Source organism: Rhinatrema bivittatum, chromosome 9, assembly GCF_901001135.1.
Source record: "Rhinatrema bivittatum chromosome 9, aRhiBiv1.1, whole genome shotgun sequence".
NCBI classification, from domain to species: Eukaryota; Metazoa; Chordata; class Amphibia; order Gymnophiona; family Rhinatrematidae; genus Rhinatrema; species Rhinatrema bivittatum.
The window spans coordinates 137,347,793-137,369,184 of NC_042623.1; the positions used below are offsets into that span (position 1 = coordinate 137,347,793).

Below are 21,392 nucleotides of genomic sequence, written 5' to 3' on the forward strand. Positions count from 1 at the left end.
ATCGGAATGTGTAGGTAGGCTTCCGACAGATCCAGGGATGTAAGGAACTCTCCCGGTTGTATCGCCCTTTTTACCGAGTGTAAGGTTTCCATGCGGAAGCGAGGAATCTTCAGTTGACGGTTGACCGACTTGAGGTCCAGGATGGGCCTGAACGTTCCACTCTTTCTTGGGAATGATAAAACAGATGGAATAATGGCCAGTATTTACTTGTTGTGGAGGCACCTGTGTTATAGCCTCTAAGGCTAGTAATGTGGTCAGTGTAGCTTCCACTGCCATCCTCTTGGAAGGGTCGTGGCAGGGGGATTCCATAAACCTGTCCGGAGGGAGGTGGTGGAAATCCAGGTAATATCCCTCTCGAATGATGGCTAGGACCCACTTGTCCGAAGTTATCGCGACCCATCTTTGGTAAAATAGGGCAAGCCTGCCCCCTATGGCTTCCTCCTTTGGATGGGTCGGCTGATTTTCATTGTGGGGTGTGGCTGGGGCCTGGGCTGGATCCCCTTTTATTGTGCTTGTTCCGAAAGGACTGGCTTCGGCCTGTGGGGTGGGCCACTTGATATGTGCTTCTATATGGGTTGAAGCGCTGTGATCCTCTGCCCCTGGAAGTTCGGGGGAAGGGTCGCTGGTTTCTCTTATTCCTGTCCTCTGGTAGCCGCGGCAGTGGGGACTAGCCCCATTTGTTGACTAGTTTCTCTAGTTCACTTCCGAACAGGAGGGTTCCCCTTGAAGGACATCTTTGTGAGTCTCGATTTGGAAGATGCATCAGCCGACCAGTTTCGGAGCCAGAGTTGTTTTCTGGCTGCCTCGGCGGATGACACTCCTCTAGCTGCGGTGTGCACCAGATCAGAAGCGGCATCCGTGAGGAATGATACTGCTGGTTCCTGGTCTGTGATTAGCAGGCTCGTGTCACCACGGCACAGCAGGCCACGATCTGTAGCGACATAGCGGAGACGTCAAAGGACTGTTTAAGGATAGATTCCAGACGTCTGTCTTGAGCATCCTTGAGTGCTGCTCCTCCCTCCACCGGGATAGTAGTGTGCTTCGAGACCGCGCAGACCATGGCATCCACTCTCGGACATACCAGGAGATCTTTGGCGGCTGGGTCTAGAGGGTACATGGCTGCCAGAGCACGCCCCCCCCCCCCCCCCTTTGAACGTAGTTTCCGGGGCATCCCATTCCATGTCAATTAGTTGCTGGATGGCTTGTAATAGTGGGAAATGACGGGAGGTCTGACGGAATCCCTCTAGTAGGGGGTTCGTCTTAGGTTCCCCTGAGGCACTTGTGCCCGGGATAGCAAGCTCTTTTAAGCAATGTATGACCAGGTCTGGAAGTTTGTCCTTGGTGTTCGGTGGGACTCTGTCCCTGGACACCAAGGGGGTTCTGAATCCTTATCCGAGTTGTCCATGTCCCCGAAGATGGGGCTTGTGGACGGTGGGATCACCTCCCTGGGCATAGAGGGTCCCGGGAAGTTGAGGTCCTCTGGCGGAGCTTGTGGCCATATTATAGGTGGCCCCGGTTGCATGTGGACGAAGGTATGCAGACCTTTGAAGAATTCCACCCAGGAGATAGATGCTGGGTCTAGACTAAGGGGCACCGTGTCCCTGGGGAGCCCCATTTGAGGGGGGTCCCGCTGTGCAATGCTAGGTCCAGCATAAGGTTTGAGAGGCTGGAGCCCGGTACTGGCTGGGGAGGGCCATGAGTTGGATCCCCTAGGGTCCCTTCGCACTGTATACACAGGGCCATGGCCTCCTCATGCTGTGCAGCTCTAATGTGACATGCTGGGCAAAGGCCCTGAGCCTTGAGTTTCTTTTCTGGTGGTGCCATGGCGTGTGCGTGTAAAATAGTTGTGCGTGTAGGTTTGGTGCGCGCCCAGGGAGATGTGCGCCCTCAGGGAGATGTGCGCCCTCAGGGAGATGTGCGCCCAGCACATTAAGCGTGTAGCTACGTGCGTCGTCAGTGCACACGGTACTTGTGCACACAAGGTGTTTGTGCGCACGGCTCGCCTCGCCTCTGTGTGCACGGATCGGAGCGGCGAACAGACCAAAATGGTGACTGCGACCACGCGGACAATATGGCGACCACCTCGGAGGGTCTCCATGTGGAAGGACCCTCGGATCTAACCGGGGTCTAGCCCTGCTAGGGCAGATCAACCTGGTGGCACTTGTCCCAGATGGTGACCTGTGCGACTCCTCGAGCTTCGGGGACCGGAGACTTTTAATTAGATTTCTACCTTACCTTGTCTCGGCGCTTCCTGGTCTCGTTCCGGGTGGTCTCTGGCTGCGGGGGGAGAGGGAAAATACCTTCACCGCCTTGCTCGAGGTTGCCCTCGGTGCTTCTCAGCCTCACCCAATGTCGGGGGCTAGGTCCCCACCGAGGGTCGGCCGCCGGACCAAGGCTTACCTCCGAGGGATCGCGGAAATCACCTCGGGAATTCTCAACCGGGGGAGGGACCCAATGGGTGCCACCACAGGAGAGTGGGGCTCGTCTGTAGAGGCAAGATTTCTTCTTATTCTTTTGGTTTTCTTTGGTGAAATTACTTTAATGCTGTGCGAGCCTGCATTTTCCCGTTAAGTTTATCTATTTTCTGTTTTATTTTGATGATGTGCATTAAACTACAGGGTGGCCCATGGAAAAGGAGCCCGCCTCCAATACCAGTGCCGCGCAGGCGGGCTACTTTTCCATGGGCCACCCTGTACTATGTGTGTTCTGTTGTAAATCACCTACAGGCCGATTCAGTAAAGTCCGCGGGAGAGCGGACGAACGCCCGCTCTCCCGGCGCGCGATTCTGTATTTAAATTAGGTGACGTGGTAAAAACAGGGAAAAGGAGGCGCTAGGGACGCGCTAGGAGCGGCGGCTGTCAGCAGGTTTGACAGTCAATGCTCAATTTTGCCGGCGTCAGTTCTCGAGCCCGCTGATAGCCACGGGCTCGGAAACTGGATGCCAGCAAAATTGAGTGTCCGGTTTTCGGCCCAACAGCTGCGGGCCGAATTCAAATTTTTATTTTTTTTTATTTTTTTTTACTTTTTTTACTTTTCGGGACCTCCGACTTGATATCGCCATGATATTAAGTCGGAGGGTGCACAGAAAAGCAGTTTTTACTGTATCGGCCTGCTAGTGAGATCTTGATTGTAAGCAAGCCATATATTTTAGTAAAGATAAAGATTTGTTTTATTTTTTTATTTAGCCATTTTATGTACCGTCATTCCAAGGGAAGATCACAACGGTTTACATCATGACAAAATATTATATGTAGCCAAATACATTCACTAGATGAGTTCCAGCCCCAGTATATACATATGTATTCTACCTCTAGTTTTTTGCTATCCTTTTACTTCCTGGCTACTCTAGCCCCCAAGTTTAATCTCCCTGTTATATGTAACTGTGCTTTGGCCTTCCTGTTATATGATTATGTTGTTAATCCCTAAGTTCCATGTAAACCGGTTTGATATGAATCTTGTCATGAAGATCGGTATAGAAAAATGTCAAATAAATAAATAAATAGAGTCCCTAACTGCTATGGAGACGGAAAATACTGAAGAATTGTACTTCCTGCAGGGGTATACGTACTGGGGCTGACGTCAGATTGAAATCTGATTCATCTCCAACTGCTATCAGGAGTACACTATACTCATTGGTCCTGAGTCCATCTGCTATACGCTAGGAAAATGTTCTTAGGTTTCCCGTTCTGCACTTGCTGACCATCTTGGTTACTTTACTACTGTTGGTAGCTATTTTCAGAATTAGAAGTCAATGAAACTGGATTTTGTTAGTTTCCTTAATGGGGCAAGTGGACTAAGCTGCCATCTCCTTAGATGACATCACTTTTTCATATCAAGCTTTATGTGAGCAACCACTGAATAAACATCCAAGCAGCATTAAGCAATGGTGTTTTCCATAGATAGCGGGGTGAATCAGTCATGATCTGTAGGTGATGTCATCTATTTAATGCAATTTCTCCCATGTTTTCTTACCCCCTTATTCCCGTGTTAACATGTTTTATTTGTTCTATGTAAAGCGCCATGCATGGCGTCTGTTTACGTTACACTGTGAACCAATGTGATATCCTGGATGAATGTCGGTATATAAAAATTTTAAATAAATAAATCAATCAATCAATCTAGCAGCACCAAACAGGCCTCTCTCCAAGCTAGTAGAGTTTTGACTCTACTGAGCAGTTGCGGGAATTCTCACTTGGGCATTGCCTCAGTGCCTCCTCAGTTTATAGCTAACTATATGTAGAGTCTGCTTTCTAGGGAGGTGGGCAAGTAACTCATGGCTATTTCAACCTGCTATCTATGGAACACCACATTTATGGTAAGAAAACTTGCTTTTTCCATCGATAAGCAGGCTGAATTAGCCACTATTTGTGTGGAGTCCAAACTTAGGGTTCCTGCAGAGCATTCTGACTAAATGCAACACGAGATCCTCCACCGAGAAGAGGAGACTAAGGACTTGAGCCAGTACTGCCTTTCCTACAGCACTGAGAGGCTGCTTGTCTGTCCAGGCAATAATGGATATTAATGTATGTACTGATGACCAAATTGCTGCTTTGCAAATATCTAAGTGGCACTTCTCTTAGGTACACGATGGAAGATGCCACCGCCCTGTGCTGATGTGCTTTCAGACTCTTAAGATTCAACTCTGCCGCTGTATAACAATGACAGATACAGTCCTGTGATGGAGTGTACCTTAAAGAGCCCGGTTCAGATTTCTAATCCAGGCAGAATGTCACTAGGGATTTGGGGAAAAGGGACGTTTCCTGCACCCTGTCATAAGAATCCAGACCTAGAAAGCTTGAGGTGGCCCCAGGGAGCTGATAGAATCTCTTGGTATATTCATACGGAGTATCTTTTCCTGACAATTGTACCTTATGTAATGTGAGCCTCTATTTTGTTTCTGTAAGTGTGAAGCACTGTAAATAAATACTTGCACCAGAACTGGACTAGTTAAGCCTCATTATGTTCCTGGACTATTCTTGAGGCCATTATCCAGTTTGACAATTGTCCTTTTTGCCACCTCATGCTTATGCGATTAGGGTCATAAGATATAAAAAGTTGTGATGACTTACGATGGGGTCAAGACATTTGTTACCAGCAAGTGCTCATTTACAAACCTTTGTATGCAGTTCCTTTTCTCCCCCATGTGCATGATGTCGAGGGTAAAAAGTAGGATGGGCTACTGACTGACTGAGATGGAATGCTGTTACTATCCTAGGCAGGAATTTAGGATTTGTGCGAAGCAAGACTTTATCATGGAAAAAGTGAAGATAAGGCAAATAGTGTAGGAGGACTTGAAGGTCACCAATTCTTTGCACTGAAGTGCATGGCTAGCAAAAAAATACTTTCCATGTTAGAAACTTTAGAGGAGTCTAATCTAACAGCTTAAATGATGGTTTCATTAACTGTGACAGGACCACATTTAGATCCCAAGGTATTGCCGGTCTTTGGCGTGATGGTTTAACTTTCCACAGTCCCTTCATAAAACATATCAGTGGGTGTACTGATATAGAGCTATTGCTTACACGATTGTGATATGGTACAATGGCACTTAAGTGAACCTGAATTAATGCGGTTGCCAAACCAGAAGCTGAAAGATGATGAAGGTAAGAGTACAGTAGCCTAGGTTCACAGGTGTAAGGGTTTAAAGCATTTCGGGAACTCCAAGTGACAAAGCATGTCCATTGAAAGAGTAGTCTCATCTCTTGGAAAATTTTCTGGCCGAGATGAGGATGTTTTCTATTTCTGGAGGAAGGGCCAGATCCACGATTACTTTGTGCTCAACATCCATGCCATCAAATGGAGCAATGCCAGATCAGAATGGAGAAGGTGTCCCTCTTCCCACGTAAACAATGATGGTCCTACTTCTAGTGGAATTGGAGGGCATAGATAAGCTCTAGATAAGGGCACCATATCTGCCTGGACCATGCTGGTGCAATGAGGCTCCTTCCTGCTCAGTCGCAAATGAGTTTTTGCACTGTTTTCATAATCAGCGGCAATGATGGAAAAGCGTATACAAGGTTTGCAGCTCAGCTGAGTAAAAGCGCACCTTGAGCCATTCTCAAGGGGATCGGTGGATTAAACAGAATTGATCTAGTTTTTGATTAGCTTCTTTAGTGAAGAGATCTATTTTTAGATGGCCCCATAATCTGAAGAGTCTGTTGGGAAGTGGACTGCCTGAGAGATCACTCAGGTGGATGGAATTTTCTGCCAAGACTGTTGGATATACCAGGTAGGTATGTTGCCTGAAGGGTTGCTTGGTGATCGATTGCCCACTGCCAAATTTGTAGGGTTTCTTGACCTGCACCGTCCTTAAATGACATGTGATACAAAGTGCGGTTCTTCTCCTGTGCTCCCCCCTCGGCACCATCTTGTTCCTCTTGCTGAGAACAAACATGGTTGTATCACAAGCACTCAGAAATAAAAAGTTTCCTTCTCACCACCAACACGACAACTTCGTTCCGAAGAATTAAAAAAAAACAAAACCCAGCACTCCTACTGCTGTGGTAAACTGCTGCTGAGCAGTTTACATGTGGGCAATTTTTTTTTTTTAAACTTTATGGCACATACAACTTCCAAACAAGGCACCATAAAGGAAGGAGAATAAGAAAGAAACTTGTGGTGGTGGTGGTGGGGCGTAGAAGAGAGCAAATAAGAGGGGGAAAGGTCCTTTTGGAAGTCTCCTGGCTTCTCTAGCTCCACAGAGGGAGTGAACCCAAGCTGCCACCTCTGGAGTCCCCAGTATCTTTTCTGCATATTCCTTTCTTTACTAATAGAAATATAGTCTCTGCCGCAACTGAGGATAGGCGAAAACATGCCTTTCACCTCAAGAACACCAACCAGGCCTTCTTATTCAGCCTGTCAGATTGAGCCCACAGCATGGAATTCTTGTCAACCATCGGCTGGAGATAGAATACAGCAGTCAGATGTCAGCACAGAGGTATATAAGGCGTCACATCAGCAAGCCTGTTCATCTGCTGGTTGGTGTGCAGAACCCCCTGGTCTGACTGGATGAAGACATTTGTAATACTCTAAATAGCTACTAATAATGTGGCCACTGCTCATATATCCAGCCTCCTAGGTCCTCTGAACAACCTGCCAGATGGACATCGCTACATGAGCACCTTCATTTCTGTTAAAACTTCTAGTTTCTACTTTATTTGAAGCCTGCTAGACCAACCTAGATGTAGTTTAATTCACCACAGCTTAAAATAAATAGCTACCCATACCATGTGGTTGCTGACCAAACATCTGGCCTCCTAGGTCTCCTGTGTAGCCTGTGAGATAGGCTCAATTATATGATTGCCTACACTTCCACTAGTATTTTTAGTTATATTTGTAGCTTGCCAGAGGACCCTGGTGCAGGGTTTTCTATATTTCTATTAGGACTTAACATTTCATATCATTCACTTTTCCATTCTTTCTGGTATCCACTTACTCTGGGAGGATGTTCCATGCATCCCCCAGCCTTTCTGTGAAAAAATATTTCCTGACGCTACTCCTGAGTCAACCCTTGGAGCCTCATATCATGATCACCTTGTTCTGGAACTTCCTTTCCATTGAAAAAGGCTTACTTCTTGTGTATTAATATGTAAGAACATAAATGCCATGCTGTGTCAGACCAATAGTCGACTGAGCCCAGCATCCCAACTCAGACAGTTGCCAGTCCAGGTCATCTGAAAATACCCAACATATCCTAACAGGAAAGTTCATTCCTTGTTCTCTTAAAAAAAAACCAAAAAAACCGTAACGGGCATTTGTATGTCTATCTTGTCTCTCCACTTCTCTAGAGTATACATATTCAGCTCTCTCAGAGTTTTAAGAGCAGACCCTATACCAGGGGTCAGGAACCTTTTTGGCTGAGAGAGCCATAAACGCCACATATTTTAAAATGTAATTCCATGAGAGCCATACAATATGTTTAAAACTAAATACAAGTAAATGTGTGCATTTTATGTAAGATCACACTTTTAAAGTACAATAAGTCTCTGAAAATATTACACCAGGCCTTAAGACACCAATACATCTCCTATTAGGAAAACGGACCAAGTCAGGCTGCTATAGAGTCCTACACAGAAACTACACGCCAGCAGAAAACCTCACCTGAATCACGTGCTGTCCCTCACCTAACATAGAATAAAGAGACCAAAACGCATAACAAGAAGCATGCAGACAAAAACTGAATTGGAAACTGCAACAAGCCAGAGTCTCTGTATGCAGTGTAACAAAGGAAAAAAGAAACATCACACATCCTTATAAAACAAATCAAGAAATATAAAATCATCAGCAGTAAAACTGTACTAACAAAAAGAACATATTTCGAAACAGCTGATGAGTGGAATATCCAATAATTAAAAACTCATATAAAACATTTCCAGATACCAACAAAATATTTCAAAATAGCAGACACAAAGATCCAGTAATGAAAAATAATAAGGATACAAAAATTTTTTTGCTCTGCATACCTGGGAACGTTTGATATCCAGGTGTCCTGAGATTGTTCTGAATTAGCAGGAGGTGGGGTGGTTTGCTTGGAACTTTCTCCTCTCTCAGTCACATACCAGCGCTCTCTCTCACACTGGCTCTCAATGACACACCTATACACACATGCTCTCAGTCACTCACATATACAAATGTTTTTTCTCTCTCACTTATATAGGCTCTTAATTACACATTTACACACATGCTGTCTATCTTTTCACGCTTACACACACACAGGCTTTCAATCACATAAATACATGCTGTCTTTTTCTCTCACACACAGACTCTCATTCACATGCTTACAAACATGTCCTCTCTTTCTCTCATTTACACACAGGCTCTCAATCACATACTCACATGCTCCCTCACCTAAATCAGCTCTCAATCACACACAGACACACATGGTCTCTCTCTCTCATTTAAACACAGGCTCTCAATCACATACTCACATGCTCCCTCACCTAAATCAGCTCTCAATCACACAGACACACATGGTCTCTCTCTCTCATTTAAACACAGGCTCTCAATCACATACTCACATGCTCCATCACCTAAACCAGCTGTCAGTCAGACACAGACACACATGATCTCTCTCTTACTTATACACACAGGCTCTTAATCATACATACACATGATCTCTCTCACACACAAAGGATCTCAATCATACACACATACTCTTTCACACAAACAGGTTTTCAATCACAAACTTACACATACAGGTTCCCAATTGTAAACTTACATTCATGCTCTCTCTCTCTCTCTCACAGGCAGGCTCTCAATCACAGACATACTCTCTTTCACATATACAGGCTCTCAATCATTCACATACATGCAATCTCTCACTCACACACACAGGATCTCAAACACACATGCTTGCTCGCTCATTCACTCTCTCTCTCCCCCTTCCCCCCCCCCCCCGGGAACTCGCGGCGGCAGCAGCAGCAGCCACCTCCCAACGCTAACCTCCTTCATTTTCAGCCCTCGCGGAGGCGAAGGCGGAGTCCCATCGGCCGCGGTTGAAGATTTTCATTTTCCTCCGAGCCGCGCTGCAGTCACCGGCGTGCTCTCTTCTTCCCGCGGCCCGGAAGAGGAAGTGGAGAGCATCGGGTGCCTGCGCGGGAAGACCCGCGCAGGCACCCGATGACTCCAGCGCTAGCACCCGGCTGACACCCGATGACTCCCGCGCAGGCACCCGGATGGCTCCAGTCGGCGTGCTCTCGTCTCCTCCCCCCCGCGGCCCGGAAGAGGAAGTGGTGAGCATCGGGTGCCTGCGCGGAAGAAGAGACCCACGCTAGTGTGGTCTCTTCTTCCCGCGCAGGCACCCGATGCTCTCCACTTCCTCTTCCGGGCCGCGGGGGGGGGGGGGGGGGGAGGAGAAGAGAGCACGCCGGTGCCGCTGACTCCAGCTGTCCTGCCGCGTTCCGCCCGGGCTGACAGCATTTTAAGCCCGGGCGGCGGAGGACCGGGGAGCAGCTGGGTCAGCGGGGAACCGCGAAGTATGGCGACACTTGTCTGCGAGCCAGATGCAGCCCTCAAAAGAGCCATATCTGGCTCGCGAGCCATGGGTTCCCGACCCCTGCCCTATACCATTTTGGTAGCTCCTCTTTATACAACAGCATAATCATGTCATTTTTCCAAATAGCTATGCTTCTTCTCTGTATGAACTACAGAAGTCCCCTGGCTCTGGCAAAAGCTTTGCTGCATTGTTTCACTACCTTTAAATCATTTAATGTAATCACCCGAGGATTTTTTCCTTATTTGTGGGCATCAGTATCTCACCTTTTGTGTATCACTCCCTCAAATGCATAACTTGGCATTTTTTTTTAGTAATGAAAATTAGCTGCTAAGCAAATGAGCACTCCTTGAGCTTCCTTAGATCGCTTAGGTGTATCCACTCTGTTGTAGATCTTAGCATCATCCTTAAAGACACCTTTTCCCTCCTAATCTTTCTGCAATATTGCATAGAACCAGCCCCAGGACTGTAGCACTCTACTCATCACCTTTGTTTCTTCAAAGTGAAATCCATTTACCACCATGCTCTGTCATCTATCCCTCAACCTGTTTTTAATCCACTTCACTATCTTAGGACCCACCACTAGGCTGCTCAGTTTATTTAGGAGCCTCCAATGCAAGACCATTATCAAATGCTTTATGTACAATTTAATTACAAAAATTTCTATTCCACATCATTACCAAAAAATTACTTTTCTGAAATCCAAGTACATCATATCTTGCACCTACCCCATGATCTAATTCTGTGGTCACCCACTAAGAAATTGATCAGACTAAATGTTTGCTTGGTTATAATTCATAAGGAGCCTAGTTCTCTCTCTCTGTAAATAAAACTGACAGATAAAACACCTGAATGAAAATACTAACAAGTTTGTGATAGCTTGCGAGTCTACGTTTTAAAAGAAAAAATAAGCAATATTTACCCCAAATTATATTCTTTAAGCCAGTTTAAAAGGGCATCTTTGTTGAAGGCAGCGGCAGCAGCGACATTACTGCTATTTAACTGAATGTCTGCGATAGTTTCCGAAGCAGAGACAACCTCAATAAGCCCTGAGCGGTCTCCAGTCGCTAAGCAGCCATAAGGCACGATTCTGAAAGAAATTTACAATTAAAAAAAAAAAATACACATTTACAGCCATGCCTATCAATCAATCTGCTTTTTTGTGATTACAAGATTACAACTAAATTATAAAGTCTTACAATCTGTACTTTTGATACATTTTAAACAAACTATAGGCAGTTATTTAAGGTACAAGTTTAAAAGCAAGTTTGTTATTGAGGCAACTTTCTATCAAGTTTCCTTGCAAATGTTTAATTTCTTTTCATAAGAAAAATTTGTATTTGCTGACCCTATGCATTTGGAAACCTTTTTGAGATATAAAATAGGTGAATAGCTCTAGATTAGATAATTTGATAATCTAAACCAGGGGTCGGGAACCCATGGCTTGTGAGCCAGATATGGCTCTTTTGAGGGCTGCATCTGGCTCGCAGACAAGTGTCGCCACACTTTCCAGTCCCCCATTGACCCAGCTGCTCCCCGGTCCTCCTCCGCCCGGGCTTAAAACGCTGATAGCCCGGGCGGAACGCGGCAGGACAGCTGGAGTCAGTGGCACCGGCGTGCTCTCTTCTTCCCGCCCCCCCCCACCCCCACCGCAGCCCGGAAGAGGAAGTGAAGAGCATCGGGTGCGTGCACGGCAAGAAGAGGCCACGCTAGTGTCCGACGAAAAGAAGACTGCAGCGCGGCTCGGAGGAAAATGAAGAGCTTCAACCGCGGCCGATGGGACTCCGCCTCCGCGAGGGCTGAAATGAAGGAGGTTAGCGTTGGGAGGAGGCTGCTGCTGCCGCGAGTTCCCGGGGTGGGGGTGGGGGAGAGAGAGAGTGAATGAGCGAGCAAGCATGTGTGTTTGAGATCCTGTGTGTGTGAGTGAGAGATTGCATGTATGTGAATGATTGAGAGCCTGTATATGTGAAAGAGAGTATGTCTGTGATTGAGAGCCTGCCTGTGAGAGAGAGAGCATGAATGTAAGTTTACCATTGGGAACCTGTATGTGTAAGTTTGTGATTGAAAACCTGTTTGTGTGAAAGAGTATGTGTGTATGATTGAGATCCTTTGTGTGTGAGAGAAATCATGTGTATGTATGATTAAGAGCCTGTGTGTATAAGTAAGAGAGAGATCATGTGTGTCTGTGTGTGATTGAGAGTTGGTTTAGGTGATGGAGCATGTGAGTATGTGATTGAGAGCCTGTGTTTAAATGAGAGAGACCATGTGTATCTGCTATTTTGAAATATTTTGTTGGTATCTGGAAATGTTTTATATGAGTTTTTAATTATTGGATATTCCACTCATCAGCTGTTTCGAAATATGTTCTTTTAGTTAGTACAGTTTTACTGCTGATGATTTTATATTTCTTGATTTGTTTTATAAGGATGGGTGATGTTTCTTTTTTCCTTTGTTACACTGCATACAGAGACTCTGGCTTGTTGCAGTTTCCAATTCAGTTTTTTCTGCATGCTTCTTGTTATGCATTTTGGTCTCTTTATTCTATGTTAGGTGAGGGACAGCACGTGATTCAGGTGAGGTTTTCTGCTGGCGTGTAGTTTCTATGTAGGACTCTATAGCAGCCTGACTTGGTCCGTTTTCCTAATAGGAGATGTATTGGTGTCTTAAGGCCTGGTGTAATATTTTCAGAGACTTATTGTACTTTAAAAGTGTGATCTTACATAAAATCCACATATTTACTTGTATTTAGTTTTAAAGATATTGTATGGCTCTCATGGAATTACATTTTAAAATATGTGGCGTTTATGGCTCTCTCTCAGCCAAAAAGGTTCCTGACCCCTGATCTAAACTATAAGAAGTTGATCCTCTTCCTTTCCTTTCAGTTTTGTTTTCTTTTAATATTTGTTTGTTTTTCCTTAAATGTGTGCCCTCCATTTATATGAGGGCTGGATTATGGAAATGTTGTTAGTAATTTCCTTTGTTTTTGTCTCTTTTTATTTAATGTATAGGCATTGACATGATATTCCTGATTTTGTTATAAATGACTTAAATTTAATAAAATTGTAATTGAAAACATAAAAAGCCAGTTTTCTTTCTATAAATGTTTTCCATAGATAGATGTCACCCATGATCCATGGGTGACGACATCTGGCGGCACTGAACAGACTTGTCTCTCCAAGCTAATAGAGCTTTGAGCATTAAGGAGCATGTGCAGGTATCTTCAGTCTATGTCATAGCTAAATATAGTTAGGCAATCGACTCTCCAGGGAGGTGGAAGGGCATCTCATAGCTAATTCATCCTGCTACCTATGGAAAACACCAATTATGTAATTAAACTTGCTTTTTTTCATCACTAAGCAGGCTGAATTAGCCATGATCTGTGAAGAGATCCAAGCTGAGGGGTGCAGCGGAACGTTCACTGAGTAAGTAACCAGGACATCTCTATGAAGAGTAGACTACTGAAAGAGCAGGTCACACAAAACTGCTTGTCTGAAATTACTGTCCATCTCTGAGAGGTTATTCAGACAGTAATTGGATGTAAAGGTGTGAACTGGTGACCAAGTTACAGCTTTGTTAACATACTCGAAGTGTACTACTCTATGATGAGCAACAGTAGAAGCCAGAGCTCTGAGCTGGTGAGGTTCAACCAAGTCTGTCAGCCACAATCCTGCTAAGATGTAGCAGTGCTAAACACATTCTTCTAACCTGGTGGACAAAGTATAGTAGTGGACTTTGACGTCAAATTGGTTAGTGGTGTATGTGAACAATAGATGAGAAATTGGTGATGTGACATTTTTTTACCAGATGAAGACACTTGAAGGGCTCTTTCTCCTTCATGAAGATGTGGTCTCAAAAAAAAAAAAAGATAGAAAATACAATGGACCAATTGATATGGAAAGTCAAGACAACCTTTGGTAGACATTTTGGCTGCACAGGAAGGACCGCCTGATCACAGCAAAAACTGTATATATGGCATATAGCAGACATAAGCTTGAAGCTTGCATACTTTTGTATCTGAGTTAATTGCCATAAGAACACTACTTCCCATGTCAAAAACCGAAGAGAATCTTTCGGCAAGGAACAGAAAAACAACTACCATAGGATGAGAAAAGACACAATCAAGTCCCACAGAAGGGAAAGTAGTTGTGCCAAGGGCTAAAAATGGCACAAGTCTTTCACAAAGTTAGATATTAGTGGATGAGTAAAGATGGGTTTAGTATGTGCTTGAAATGTGGTAAGCCACTACGGTGTTGAGATACAGTTTCACTGGCTGTATCAGGCCTGAGTCAGAAAAGAGGAGCAAGAATATTGGCAAGTATTTGGACTCACAAGAAAATGGGTCTAAGGTTTTCTGTTGGTATCATTTGGAATACTGAATAAAATTGTGCAGTCCTCGAGTAGAAATATAATTTTTTGTGAAATTCTGGGTATGTAAGTGGAGTTCCAGGTACCTTCAGAAGATGAATTAACAATATCCAATCCAAGGGACCTCTGACGGTTTGCATTCTAGCTGAATTGAAATGTTCTTGATCACTTGAGACAAAAAGAGATAAGCAAGTAGTGAGCATTCAATATACAACTCACTGGACTGAGGTAAGGAAGACTTAGATAGAGCACTCATTCATTTTGAGTTAATATAGGGTCTGCCCCCAGGTATATAGGGGCACTGCTAGAAAACTGTATGAGATATGCAAGCTATGTCTGTCCTGGCCACACTGGAGCTATAAATAGTAAAGGAATAGTCTTTGCACTGCTCTGCGATCAGTGTAGTGATAGAAAAACATCCATGAGGCTTGTCCCCCAAACAAGGAAGAAAGCGCCCTAAGCCAGTCTGAGACCGCTGGGTAGAAATAAGAACAAACCGATGTAGTTATCTGCTTTGAACCTGCGCAAACAGGTCAAACAACAGCCAAGCCTCTAAAATGAATAGTTAGTCAGTTGATGATTGTCACAAGGACCTCTCGCAGCTGGAATATTCTGTTGAGGTGATCCATTAGCATGTTGGAGATTCCTGGAATATAGGAGGGCTTGTAGCAGAGGCACATTCTTTGTTGCACACTCCTCAATCTTGAATGCTTCCTTGCAGAGAAGTTATGATTACAAGCCTCCTAGACTCCTGACATAAAACAGCAACCTGGTAGGTTGTTCGAAATAAGATGCTTTTCCCTCGAAGATCATCCATAAACTTTGAAAGAGCATCTGATCTTCCTTAATTCTAGCAGACTGATCTGATAATGGCTCTGTTCAAGAGACTAGGTATCTTGGATTGAAATGATTCTGTGAGCGTCTCCTCCTATTCAAGGAGATGCCCATCACTAGGAAGAACTGATGAGGAAGAACGTGAAGCAGCACTCTGTCCTGACCACATGGAGGTTTTACCAGTAGAGTAAGACTCACTTTGGAAACCTGGACTGTGGTGGATCATGGATGGGTCAGCTGATCCCACTTAGAACAGAGAATCCTGTGTACATAATGGATATAAAGGCAAGTCAGTGAGACCACATGCAACGGCTGCCGCCATATGCCATGCTGGGAGGGCAGTAGTTTGTATGAGTGATATCACCATGTACGCTTGAGCCATCATCATAAACACACTCTCTTACAGCGAGTCTATCCATGGTTTAATGGATTTTATTCTCTGAGAAGGCACTAGTTCTGACTTTTTGAAAAGGACTACAAAAGTCTAAATTTTGTAGAAGACAGGGAGGAAAAGAAGCTTATTCTCGAGAATTGTAATTAGCCAGTCCCCCCGGTACAAGAAAGAACTTTAATCCTGTGGTGATAGTATGTGTAGTTACTAGTGTAAAGCATTAGGTAAAGGTTCTTGGAGCTGTCCATAAGGCAAATGGGAGTATCCCATACTGGTAGTGGGAAAAATCCACTCAGAATCAAGGTTGCTGGGATGTGACCGGAGGTGGTTTCCAGCATTGGGCCAGAAGAGGTGGTAGGTAGTACTGCTGAAAAGGCCAAAATTGATTCCTATGAAAGTAGGATTGTTGATAAATAAATAAATAAATAAATAAATAAATGTAGAAGGTGCTTGGGGTCCCACAATATGATGGAACTGCTACATTCCGTATTTTAATTTGCCACAGAGACCAGGTATATCCAGTGACTTCTTGTGGACATCATCTTGAGCCACATCATATAGCTAACACCATTCAAAGCCAATGCATGAAAGAGTTGAAAGTTCATAGTCAGAACGGTAGAGGTGACAAATGGACTTCCACCTTCAAAAACAGTTGTGGGTATTAAGCCCCTCCCTTCTGCAGATTGCAGAAAATCCTTCAGATTTTTTAATACAATACGAGGATATTGCACCATATGGAACTGGTGTGTAGAGATACAGGCAGTAAACAAGGAGCATTGGAAGACGTCTTTGCCACAAATGTCTAGCAGCCTTAGTCAAGACAGACCCAAAGACAACTGACTGATGCGGCAGCTGGCAACTCCAAACCTCGAAGAGTTTGAACTCTGCATTGAGATTCAGTTTTGTAGTTGTAGTAACACCAGAGATATCATTTATTTATTTTTTCTGTTAATTAACCTTTTATCCAAGTTCTTGCCTTATGGCTTGTTAACAATTTTTGTTATAAATGTTCATTGTATTTGACTATGGAAATATATTTCCTGCTTTTCTGTTTTAATGTAAACCGGTATGATTTGCATTTGATGTAAGAATGTCGGTATATAAAAGCTAAAAATAAATAAATAAATAAATAGAAAAAAAGGAATCTTGAAATCTGAAAATTTCTGGTAAGGGCTAATCTCCTTAGATCAATGAGAAATTTTGTCAGGACACAAAATGGTTGAGGCTGTCTATCAAGATCTGCTTGAACTATAGTCAAGGCTGCTTCTTGGGGGATATTAGAGAACAAAGCTTCAGTATCCAAAGTTACAAGGATAAGACATTCTGTTAGTAACTGTAAACATGAAGGGTGATAGGATCGATGTTGGAGCCTCTCTCTAAATTCGTTGATTTTTTTTTTTTTTTAAATCGCTGGTACCACTAGCACAATATTACATATGAGATTCAAGCCATTTTATTTCCATTGTTGAGAGTTTAGTGCAGTGCTGCAAATATCCTTCAGGCACAGGCCACTCTTCTGGGCGCATGATTCAGAAAGCCTAGGTATGTAAATTAGGGCCCGTGGTAAAAGGCGGCGCTAGGGACACTAGCATGTCCCTAGCGCCTCCTTTTTGACAGAAGCGGCGGCTGTTAACGGGTTTCACAGCCGACGCTCAATTTTACCGGCGTCGATTCTCGAACCCGCTGACAGCCACGGGTTCAGAAAATGGACGCTGGCTAAATTGAGCGTCTGTCTTCCAACCCGTGGGCAGATTTTTACTTTTTTTTTTACTTTTTGATTTTTTTTAAATTTTGGGGCCTCTAACTTAATATCACTATGATATTAAGGCGGAGGGTATACAGAAAAGCAGTTTTTTCTGCTTTTCTGTACACTTTCCGGTGCCGGCCGAAATTAACGCCAGCCTTTGGCAGGCGTTAATTTCTGAAAGTAAAATGTACGGCTTAGCTGCACATTTTACTTTCTGTATCGCGCGGGAATAACTAATAGGCCCATCAACATGCATTTGCATGTTGCGGGCGCTATTAGTTTCAGGGGGGTTGGCTGCGGTTTTTGATGTGCTATTACCCCTTACTTTATAAGGGGTAAAAACAGCACTGGAGCACACTTTACTGTATCGGCCTGCTTGTTGGGTAACTGAGCAGTATTAGCAGGTTAAATTGGATACTGTTAGTACTAGATTTCAAATAGGTGGACTGGAGCAGAAAATGCTGTGTGAATCTCGTATTAAGAAGACTGAAATGAGTGAAATCTGTTGATTAAAGACATCATCTTACATGACAAATGTGAAAATATAGAAAATCTGGCTAGAGCTAGGAACATGATTTGATAAATTATTCTAAAGAGATAACTAACACCAGAAATGTTTAAAAAATATTTGACTGAAATTCTTAATGTTCCCACAGTGTCTTTTCCATCAATCTCCAAAATGTATTACCTTCTTTGGTGAAAAGGGGTTAAACCCAGGAACAAAACGTTTCTTTGCTTGATGCTATAGATATTTCTCAAATATTGGTGAGACTTGAGTCTGAGGTTTCTTCTTCCACTGCAACACTTTTAGTTCAGTTAGTATTAGATGCATATAGGGAACTTTAACTTAAGATATTTTTCAAAAATCATCATTTTATTCAGAAATGGAAGAAACAATTTTTGATACTTGGAGCTAAGCTATTTCAGATGGGGGGGGGGGGGGCTACCTGTATGTTTGTTTACCCATGTAAATGTGTGGTAAAGTTTTAAGGATGTAAAGTATATGTTTTTTGATCCTTGCCAACTAATTGCCTTTGTGTCAGGAAGATCACTATCTATACATCCTCTTGCAGTACTTCTCTAGACTAGGAACACCTGAATGAGAGTTGTACCTTGCTCTAGCTTTTATTTATTTATTTTTTAAACTTTAGCATATCTCTCTCACTAGAATGTTTTTCCTCTTCTAAATTGTGCTCTAACTTTCAAGTTTACCTAGGTTTATGTTTCATTAATGTTTTCCCATTTCTAGTAAAAATACTTTTAGCAGCAATGTCTGTATATATTAACTGTGAACAAAAATATCTGAACATAGTCAACTTTTTTTTTGTTTTAAATTATTATTGTGCAGCACTTGTCTTCACAAGAACTTCAAAAATGATTTGAATTGGGGGAACATCCTGCCTGAACTGTAGGCAGTTCCTAAGGTCCTGGGTGAGAAGCTGGAGGAGGGCTGAGCAGCACTGACATCATCCAAGTGCCAGAGGATCCCTTAAAAATGATGGCTCAGTGATATTTTGCTGGTATCTATTGCCTGAACTGTCCGCGGCTCGAGGTCCCAGTTGAGGAGCTGGAGGAGGACCGAGCATAACTGACATCATCCAAGCGATGAGGGAACACTTAAAAGGAGTGGCTCAGCAGCAAACCAAAGCTGCGCACCTAAGGGGCACACTCCTTCTCTATTTTCCCCTGGAGATCATGGGAAAGTAAGGGGTCCTATGGACTCACATGTTTAAGTCTTCCAGTTCAATCTGGTACTTGGTCAAATTTTAAGGACATTTGAATTACCTCCCAACTTAATTGGCCCATCACCATTCCACAGAGGCAGGTGGGAGTCTTCTGTAGACACCAAGGGCCTCTCCGAAGTAGTTTCTAGACCCTTAGGACACAGAGGAGAGGAAGATCCGATTCCTTCTGGAATACCCTACCCCAGACAGCATGGGAATGGGGAATAGTATACAGATCCAGATTGCTTCCCGTGTCTCTATTCCTGTACGGGTCCTTCCCATTAAAGTTTCAGCTCCCACTGAAGGGGTGGATTCTTTTTCTGAACCTGAAGATATATCGTTAAGGGACAATCGAAGAGCGGTGAATCATTTGGAAGTATCTTTGGCTCCGTCAGCTTCTCAGTTATGTGCGTTTACCTCTGGTGCTTCTGCTAAATTGGAAGATTTTGAACAGAAAACTGGGAACATAGAATTTAAGATATCTTGACATACATCTGCTGCTGATTCCTTACAATCGACTGTGACTGCCGCAATAAAAGATAATCTGGCTTTGCATTATAAGCAGGAACTTTTGGAAAACAAACAGGTCTAAAAATTTTTGCCTCTTGAATTTTCCAAAAGCAAGTTCTCTCTCTGGTGTGGAAGTATTTAAGAGATCTGTAACAGAAGTCTTACAGTTTTCTTCTGAAAAAGATTTTCTTCTAATTCTTATTATATGCCTAGTTATATGAAGCTGACCAACTTAGAAGAGGGATCTGCAGAAATGTTGGCTTCTTTTGATAGCTTTGAGGTTTCTCACTTTTTACAGCCTTCATAAGACATCTCTTCCTGTGCTACTTTTATTATATCCTTTGCACCTGAGTTTGATAAGAGATTTGATATTCCAGCAATATTTAAAATATAAAAATAGCTCATTCAGGGAGGGTAACATTCAGATATTCATTGACATTTTTAAGGAGACTCAGATGAGAAGGAAGCAATTTCTTCAATTAGAACAACTTGTTCTTGATATTGGAGCTTCCTTCTATTTAATTTCCCTGCAGGCACGAGGTGATGTATCTGAGAAGAGAGTTTAATTTTGTTGATCCTTATTTAGAAACCTTTCTGGTGGATAAGACAGGTTAGTCAGGTTACCTTGGGTGGGTGGACTCGCATGGAAAATCAGTGTTCAGGAATTTTTTTTCTTTTTAGTAATTTCTTTTTATTGTTCCTCCTTTTTTTTGTTTCATGAGGACTTGAAATTATTTCCTATTTGAATGTCATTTATTTCTATTTCTTTATAAATATCCTTGCCTTGTTTTATTTCATGTATGATATAAAACTTAACGGGGAAAAAAATGATTTCAACTACTATTTGTTTTTGAAAGGGGGTGAGACCACCCTTTAAAAACTTGCTAATGTGTTTTCTAGTCAACAGACTTATCTTGAGACCTTAATGATCCCCAAACAGGCTGCTATTTGTTTACATAGATGACATTTTTACTGTATTTTTCAACTGTTGTACTAAATTAAAAAATGATTCAAAATGAAAGCAAAATTAAATCAGAGGTTTGTGCAAACTATAAATTTTAAGTACAACTAAACATCATATTCTCTTCAAGATACAATGCTGAAAGGGTTTTTAATAAGAAAACTGCAACAGTGCTTTAAAAGTAACAGCAGGTGGCACCATTTACTTCACTGTAAAATTACAAACTCAGAGGAACAGTCAAATAAGAAAGCATAACATTTAAAGTGTAGGCTGAAATACTGTAAAGTGACAAAAAGGGGATCGAAGACTGGTAGTTCTTTGAAATATAAAGCAGCTACCTATTTAACTGTGATGCATACAAATTACTTGCACAAATTTTCTTTACATCCACCTAAAAAGATAACTATATATTATGGGAAAAGTGAGACTGCAAATGCAATAATTAATATATATATATATATCCTGCTTTGATGACTTCAAAATCAATATGCAATGGAGATACTAGATTTTTCAAATAAAATTATGAATAAATTAAATATTTATTGTACATTTAATTACAAGGAAAAAAGACCTCAGAAAAATTCAGCAAGAATATACAACATTTTGTTTTACAGGCTCTAAGGTCAAGTCATATGTCAAAAAACTTTTTAAAAAATGTCATATATCATGCTAATTTACTGTGCTCTCTTAAATCTAAATGTTCCTTTGTTTCTTTTCTTTTCTTTTTTTTTTTTTTTTTAACAATCAACTGGAGGGCTAAACTAGTCAATAGATCTTTGAAGTTGAATGTATGAGATACACATTAATGAGCTGTACACTTATCTCTTTCTCATAAAGCTGGATATGTTTAAAAGCACTATTTATTTGGC

The 21,392-nt window shown here is 42.7% G+C and overlaps 1 protein-coding gene across 5 annotated transcripts in view; it reads right to left on the reverse strand.

Moving 5' to 3' along the window:
* PIK3CB (phosphatidylinositol-4,5-bisphosphate 3-kinase catalytic subunit beta) overlaps nucleotides 1-21,392 on the reverse strand; it is a 430,104-nt gene that overhangs the window by 25,684 nt on the left and 383,028 nt on the right. For all 5 annotated transcript variants that reach the window (XM_029615666.1, XM_029615665.1, XM_029615663.1 and 2 more), the window contains one exon: nucleotides 10,914-11,081. In XM_029615666.1, coding sequence (XP_029471526.1) covers nucleotides 10,914-11,081 — 168 coding nt within the window. The remainder of the gene's footprint in view (nucleotides 1-10,913; nucleotides 11,082-21,392) is intronic.